General features: G+C 43.4%; 1 protein-coding gene across 1 annotated transcript in view; it reads right to left on the bottom strand.

Annotated features, from left to right (window-relative positions):
* LOC104278956 (disintegrin and metalloproteinase domain-containing protein 17-like) overlaps positions 1-8,315 on the bottom strand; it is a gene marked incomplete at both ends in the record, with an annotated part of 16,822 nt that overhangs the window by 7,758 nt on the left and 749 nt on the right. Inside the window, 2 exons of the mRNA XM_009876086.1 lie at positions 479-612; positions 2,028-2,160. Of these exons, the coding sequence (XP_009874388.1) occupies positions 479-612; positions 2,028-2,160 (267 nt within the window). The remainder of the gene's footprint in view (positions 1-478; positions 613-2,027; positions 2,161-8,315) is intronic.

The raw sequence follows: 8,315 nt of genomic DNA, 5'->3' as shown, positions 1-8,315 counted from the left end.
GTAATCTGCAAAGAACCATCCTGAAGTCTTTTAATATAACAATCTGGGCAACACTGCATTACCACAACTTGTGCTTTGTGTTCTGGGACAAGGAACATTCAAGCCCCATACTTCAGTTGGAATTAAAGTTACCACCATCATTTAAAGGAAAAAAAAAATAAATCATAAGCTGCTGGCTGAGTCAATTACACCTTTGTGTTCTGCCAAACTAAACAGAAGAGTCCTATCATAGAAGCTTGGCGCAATAGCTCAAAAAAAACCCACCACCCACCAAACCTAAAAAAAAATTGTCCCAAACCTATCACTAGAACTCCACAGAACAAAACCCAGAAAATCCAGGGGGCCTGAGAATTAAGTTTACTTGTTCATCCTAGCCATATCTGAGGAAAACGAGGGCAATACACCATTTACTTTGGCTGAGAGACTCGTGCGAAGCTGTGCTTGCTCAGCACTGACACACTGCCTAGTTCATACTAACCAACGACATGTCCGGTGAAAAAGTCTTGCCATTGAACACGATACTCCTTTTCCTTGCCTTCACCATTCACAATTAATGCTTGAAATTTTTCGGAAAAGTGTTCAGCAGTTGCAGTTAAGTATAATTTAAAGTGCCTGTAAAAGAATTTACTTCCATTTATTTTTAAGCAAAATGTTCACACAGAAGAGACATGCAACCTCCATTTTACTGAGGGTCCAGAAGAACTTAGAAAGCATTCATTCTGATAAGCAGGCTAAAAAAATATATACTAGCTAATTCTTAACTGTAAATATTTTAAAGTGTCAAAGATGTTTAATTAACAGAAAATAAACAACAGATCTCAATTCCAAGAGTCACAGATTGCTCACAACGCACCCTCTCCATGCGCAATCAAGCAAAACCAGTTACTGATAGCTATTTAAAGAAAATCAAACCAAGGAATCTGTAAATCTATTTTAAACTAAACTACCTTATAGTTCTTATTTTCTGAAATAATCCATCCAGAAGGCTCTCAACAGAAATCTGAACTCTGTAGACTTTTATGATATATTGTCACAACACCTAAAGGCTCTCCCAAGAAGTAAGTAGAGAATCTTCTCTGGAAGGAGCCTCATGGGCTCTTGGGTTTTGTGGGCTTCGGGTCAAAGATTTTTGGTGTGCCCCTCTGCAACTATTCCGTAATTATCACTGGCAGTATCGCAAGCTCACCATCAAGTCTGGGTACACAAGGCAGTGCAAAACAGGGACAGCCAGACATTCAATCCCATTAACCTTTTACACTTGGTACTTAAAAATTATCCCCTCCAAACATTTAGAGATTCAAAAAATGTGCACAACTTGCATGGCAGTTGTAGCTGTGGCTGACAGACAGCGGAAGGCACGTAAGAACAAAATAGATAAAATGTCAGATGAAATCAACCTACACTTGTTAATACAAATTGTTATTCTCACCTCGCTCCCTCACTTCAGATTCACAATGTCAGCGCTCAAATACCTGTAAGGTACTTTTCTGACACTCAGTACAAAATCTCTACAATCTTCATGCCTGCTTTCTTCTACCTCTCCTTCTCCTTTCACCTGCACTTCTATTTCCCATCTTATAAACCAAAAATTACTAAAATAAGTGTTTTACTGAACAGGAAATTTACACTCAGTAGAAACAGGATTAAACCTTCATGAAAAAAAATTCAGTAAATCTCTTGGGCAACACACCTCACACACATTCCCCAAATTGAAGGGAGATTTTTTTCAAGAACTAGAGGATAGTCAAGAAGCGTAACAACATTGCCAGATGAAAGTGGGATCCAACCCAATCAGTGCAAGTAATCTTGGAAAGAAATCTTAAATCACTGCCACTGCAGCAAACAGAGTAATAAAATCAACTTTCTCTCTTGTCTCTAAGTCATATAACTATGCAGATTGCTAACGTAGAAGAATTGGGCAGTCATGACAGAAAACGAGGTAACTATCTCTGGGTTTGGAAACGTGCGTTATTCATCTCAAACTGAAGGAAAATCTGACGGGATTTCATTGCTGATGATTTAATTACCTTTGCAAGGCTGAAAAACTCAAGATCCTCTCTATGTGCGTCTCAGGCTGGAGGTCCCTTTTCCTCAGCGAGTGTTGCTGGATGCTAGACTGAGAAAGGATGTCGTAGTCTGAAAGCATGGAATCAACCGCGTCTGGAAGAGCAACAAGGAAAGTTTTAAGTTCAAGAGACTCTCTCGTTCACACATGCACACACAGAACAGCAAAACACAGCCTCCCATTTCAACAGCAAGACCACCATTGGCTATAGTTTTGAGAAAACTATTGTACATTTCTGCACAGGTGCATTTTGGATAGGCAAACAGAAATCATAGTGTGAGACAAGATACAATTACAGGCAAATGAATAATTTAGTTCGCTTCTTATAGCAATTTTTGAGTAACCAACCCATCATTTTTACTGCTACAGCTATGCAGAGCTAATGCCCTCCCTGATCACCTTCTGGAAACTAAATGGGGAAGAATGTTCCCATTCCTCTGGATTGACTCACTGTCCTCACCTACTGGTCAACACCCAAGTCTAAGGAAAAAAAACAAAACCAAAAGCCTAGGAAAATTCTACCAAATTCACTGCAGATGAAGACTTCACTTGTTACCTTTCTGCCCGATATTAGCTGGAAAAACAGATGTCTGCATAGCATCATCAACCAGAATTAACTAAGACGGCACCTCATATGGGGCACGTCAAGGTAGCCTGGTTTCCCAACACCTTACCACCATGGAAAACTCCTTTATTTTTCCTACTCGTAATGCAAAAACTTGGTTGAGATGAGGGAGACCAAGGGTCTAAACCCCTACGGGGAGGCAGCACACAAATTCCCAATTCAGGTCAACATTCTGCAGGTGCTCCCACCATTAACAAGAGCGTAACGCTGGCTGCTAATGGTGTGTAACTCTTGCTGATAAAACCTCCTGCTGCTTTGTGAGGGCAGCCCTTTGTCAGGAGCACCCACCACCCAGCGAGACACCTGACAACCACCTTCGCTTCCACCAGTGCTGCTCAACTGAGTTGCTATTTACAGCCTTAAATAGAGGCCCTTATTCCCGCATCACTATCTCCTCTCTCTGCCAGAGATGTTCGCTCTTTTTGCTGCACCAAATGAGTCAGACACATTGTAAAGGAGGCAGAAGTGCTCATCCAAGCATTCTTTATTTAAAAATTCCCATTTTTTCCCCTTCACTTGTGCTTCTAAAGCAGACACGACAGCTACCAAAGTGGGGTTTTATTAATGCAGACGGCCTTCCACTTCTTCAGAGCCCCTGTTGACTAGCTTTACACCTCTCAGCCAAGTAACTTCATGCCTTTTATTGGACTTCTAAGTAAGCAGCATCACTAGAAAGCTGAGTTTTACTGGCTCTTGTGCAATAAGCCAAACTGCCAACTTGAAACTCAGATTGGTATAGCCTCTGAAATTTATTTTTTTTTTTTTAAATCTGACACTCAGTACCATGATTTATCCCCAAATACACATCTCTAAAACCCAAGAAAGCTTTTAAGTGTGGGCGTACTGTTCAGGGTAAGGCAAGAACTCTGCTTTTTCTTTTGCGAAGGGCCAAGAGGGAAGAATTAACCACCAGCATATGTGCACGTGTGTGCTCGCCTACACTGCAAGCGAAGGAGCTGCAGAAAAGCAAAGATAATCCTCACAGCTCTCTTAGTTCTGCACCAGACCTACTAGCAAAGCAATGAATCCACGATGCGGCTGCTTCTCCTGCAGCAGAAGCCACCGAGCGGTGGCTCCCAGGCCTCTCCCTCCCCAGCTGCCCCTCCCCTGCCCTTGAGCAACACAGGAAAGGCAGCGCAGTTGCAGTTTCCTCATTTCTGTTTACAACCCACAGGTCCAGGGCACCTGCAATTGATTACCGTGTGTTTCGGGTTATATGCAAAGGCAAGTTTCCACCACCCTCCCTTGTGTGGCAGTTTTCTTCCCCTTATGTGCCCAGTTGCTACATGCCAGGCGGCATCCTCACTCTCACAGTGAGTAAATACCTAACCCCTCCCAAACATCCCCCTTCGTTAAATAGTCCATTGCAATTCATTGCTTATGGACTGGCACCTGCCCTCATCAGGAACCACCTGGGAGGAAGCTTGGAACAAGCAGGGAAATTTGATTCTGCAAACCACAGAACGTTCGGGGTTGGAAGGGACCTCTAGAGATCATCCAGTCCAACGCCCCTGCCAGAGCAGGATCCCCTGGGGCAGCCACACAGGAACACATCCAGGTGGGGTTTGAAAGTCTCCAGAGAAGGAGACTCCACACCCTCTCTGGGCAGCCTGTGCCAGTGCTCCATCACCCTCACAGTAAAGAAGTTTCTCCTCATGCTGAGGTGGAACTTCCTATGTTCTAACTTAAACCCATTATTTCTTGTTCTATTGCTGGGCACCACTGAGAAGAGGTTGTCCCCTTCCTCTTGACACCCACCCCTCAGATATTCATATACGTTAGTAAGGTCCCCTCTCAGCCATCTGCTTTCAAGGCTAAACAGCCTCAGTTCTCTCAGTCTCTCTTCACAGGAGAGATGTTCAAGTCCAACAACCGCCCTCGTAGCTCTCCGTTGGAGTCTCTCCAGTAGGTCCCTGTCTCTCTTGAATAGGGGAGCCCAAAACTGGACACAGTATTCCAGGTGTGGTCTCACCAGAGCAGAGCAGAGGGAGAGAACTTCCCTAGACCTGCTGGACATACTTTTCTTAATGTATCCCATTAAAGCCTCATTAAACTGCCTAGTCCTCAATTCTTTTAATTAAAGCTGATACTAATCACAAAATCACAGAACAGTTTGGCTTGGAATAGACCTTAAAGATTATCTAGTTCCAACCCCCCTGCTATCGGCAGGGACACCTCCCACAAGACCAGGCTGCCCAAAGCCCTACCCTGCCTGGCCTTGGACACTTCCAGAGAGGAGGAATCCACAATTTTTCTGGGCAACCCGTTCTTTAAACACACTCAACTAGAGCAGATCCCTCCATTAAAGGGAACGTTGATACTCGGGACATCAAACATTGGTTTGTGACCCAGAGCAAACGTGTGGTATGTGGGCCATGAAGCAAGAGAGGCGTGGTACCACCGCTGCGCTTCTCGGGGACTGATCGACATGGGGACTTGCCAAGCACAAGGTCTGCCCAGGAGGCACAACCCCAGCTGCAAAACACCAGTTCTGCCCCTTTCCACCTCTGCCTGCACAGCACAGCCCAGAATCAGGGGAGGGTGATGCCAAAAAGCAAGAGGCAGCTGGCACTACAGCCAGGCAAAATGTCTCAGTTTCATGGCAAGAGAACTGAGAATTCTTCTAAAGAAATCAGTTGTGGGTTGGTTGGTTGTTTTTTTTTAATTTGGTAACCAAGGAGTATTTCAGAAGTCCTGCTTCACCTCAACACACACAAACATCCTTCTGGAAACACCTCACAGACACAGCGGACGGGCAGTAAGAACAAGACCTACAGAGCTGAAGAAGATGAGTAAGATGATTCTGCTAAAGTAACAAATGAAACACGGGGCACTCCCAGTTCCTGTAACCCTGAAACAAGAATGCACTTGTTCATATTTCCTCTTAACCTTCCTAAGTTTGTTTGCTTACAATTTTATTGCACCACAAGCCTTAAGACATGTTGCTGCTAGACATAAATCTGTGAACTAATTCAGGTATCAGACAGATGAAGAAAAAAAACATATTAGTAACAAACCAAAATTTTTAAATAATTTTTTTATACCGTGAAAATGAATCCGTGGTCATGGCTTATTGAAAATAAAAGAACTGTCATTATTTTAAACAAAATACAGAACTGCATGGAGTCCAATTGCACAGCAATCCATGGATCGGAGTCACTGCAAACACATAACTGAACACTTTTTATTAAAGTCTAATAATCTTTCTGGCATTCCTTCCTCATTATCTTTACCGTGCTCCAAAAGTCATTTCCCATGGGCTTCAACTGAGTTGGCTCAAGTTTTCCCAAACCACTTTCTTGTGGTTCCTTCCCTCCTGGCCCCTCCTAGACTTCTGCATTCCTGTCTGTTTGGGGAAGGACACCATTTCATCCTGACAGCCCAAATATCTATGATTACCAGCCTTCACCGCATTGCACCTTCTCTCCTGGGAGGGACCTCCCCAGAACACACACGTATCTCAGGTTTGTAAGCGAAACAGGGAAGGAATACTGGTGTCAAAGATGATACCCCAAAGTTCTCGAGAAGAAATCCACAGCAGTGACTTTTCCTCTGAACTCAGCTTTTAATTCACTGTTTCCTCCTTTTCTTTCACCTTCTTTCAAAGCTAAAAGTAGCGGTAGATGTCACTAGATTTCACGACTTACCACGGGAAAGTATCTTTTAAACAAATTAGGGGCCGGTACACACTGCAGCTCAAGAAGGTGCTGGCCAACAGGTCAGCTCGCTGAGTTGGAGGCCGCTGCAACTATTTCAAAAGAAGAGGTTTCACTTCAAGTGCTCAGCTACCAATTCAAATACCAATGGCATCCTTCTCCAACCCACTCAGCAAAACAGTAAATTCCCATGACCTCATGCCCAATCTATTGCCCGGAAAGCAACAAGGACATGCGGCAAGTCAGCCATTTCGTAAGCACACATTATTTATAGAAAGGTTAAGCTTAGCTAGAAGCATGAAGTTTTAGCCCAGAAAGTATAATTAATATTTTTTGAAACTCTCTTTACAATTATCCCATGAAAGAAAATACCTCTACTTAGAAGATAAAAGCCAACAGTATTTAAAAAAAAAATTAAATATTACTTTTGGTATTTAAAAATGACCACAAGACCATCAGAGGGGTTTGTAGGAACGATTGTAGTTATTTCTTCAACCATCCCAAAGGGAATAAAAGCAGAAATAAACCTCCTGTCGAAAGGCACTGGTGTGGGATGACAAGCCTACAGAGAGCAGTCCTAGAGCAAGCACAGCAAACACACCCGGGGAGGGTTTTGCAGTGTGACTGTTAAATCATCGTCACCTCACACACTGAAAAAAGGGCTCCAGCTGGTATTTTGTGTGGTACTCATCGACTACAACCCAGATACTGACTTTGAGCTGATTTCCAATAGGCATCAAACACTTATCAAAAGCCTGTGAGCAACTAAATAATAGCAATTTTTCTGATTCAGCTGGGGAGTGCCTGAATGGCTGAAGGGCTCCATGTTCTTTATTGTTGCTACTTTTTTTTTTATTATTCTCCGAATTACGCTGCTCTTCATACATTAAAATATTTTAACTGAAGTAACCAAATACAGTCACTTTACATATAATTCAGAGCCTCAGTCAGAATTTGGACCAGGAAACACAGACTGGAGCCTTTCCAAACTTAGCCATATGAGCTACAGCAGGTCTCCATGCCCCACGTAAAACAGCTGCCCTCGCGTTCACACAACAGCCGGTTACTGGCCGCAACACAGCGGGATCATGTGACTGGAAGCCAATATATTCACATCTCAACTGGGCACACAAGCGGTCTTCATGAAGCAGGCGGTGATGCAGTTGTGCCTAAATGTTTACAGGTACCTTCTCTTAACAGTTTACGCTGCTTTTAGGAGACTGTTAACGAAGAGGATGTGTTGAGAAGATCCATCTGTGGGAAAGCTGTTTCCTTACAGCTCACTACATGTGCTGTTACATCTCTCTCCACTACATCTGGTGCAGAGCCATTGCCAAAGACAGAAAACAAAGTGAATTGAAACACTTGGCTCATGTTTTCAACAGTTTAGATAAATCATGTTTACTTGTTTCCACCAAAGAGTGGCTGCTGTTCTGCTCTTCGACTACAAATTAATAGAACTTGTGTGAGAAACCGGTTCAAAGTAAGACCTCACTGTATGTCAGCCTGCTTGTAAACCTACCAGGATGAAGGTTTATACTCTGTTTAAACTCATTTCTAGACAAACCTGTTAGTGAGAATGGTCAGCCAGGTCAGCGCTGCTGAATGTTTTAAAAGGCATGGTTTTGACTCGATCCCAACTGCAGCGAACTTGCTAAACCACGTGAGAAAGAAAATGAGGTGCCCAAACTCTGTTAGTCACCAACGCATCGCAGACAAAGCCTCAGGGTACAGTTACACAGACCTTGCGCTGGCAGGAGAGGGAGGCTGCCCGTACACCATCTACATCAGTTGCTCCATGGAGTACTTCTCCTGCAGTTACACAGGGTAAACTACTTACCACAGATTCAGAAGTGCCCAGTGACAGAGACCACAGAAAAGCTAACAGCTTACAAAACACTCTTTAGCTTATCTCAGGAAAAACTTGTTCATATAGCTGCACCCTTATATTACACCAAAGTTTTTTTCC

This window comes from Apaloderma vittatum, unplaced genomic scaffold (assembly GCF_000703405.1).
Source record: "Apaloderma vittatum isolate BGI_N311 unplaced genomic scaffold, ASM70340v1 scaffold26229, whole genome shotgun sequence".
Taxonomy (NCBI): Eukaryota; Metazoa; Chordata; class Aves; order Trogoniformes; family Trogonidae; genus Apaloderma; species Apaloderma vittatum.
This window is presented reverse-complemented; position numbering and strand designations above follow the sequence as displayed.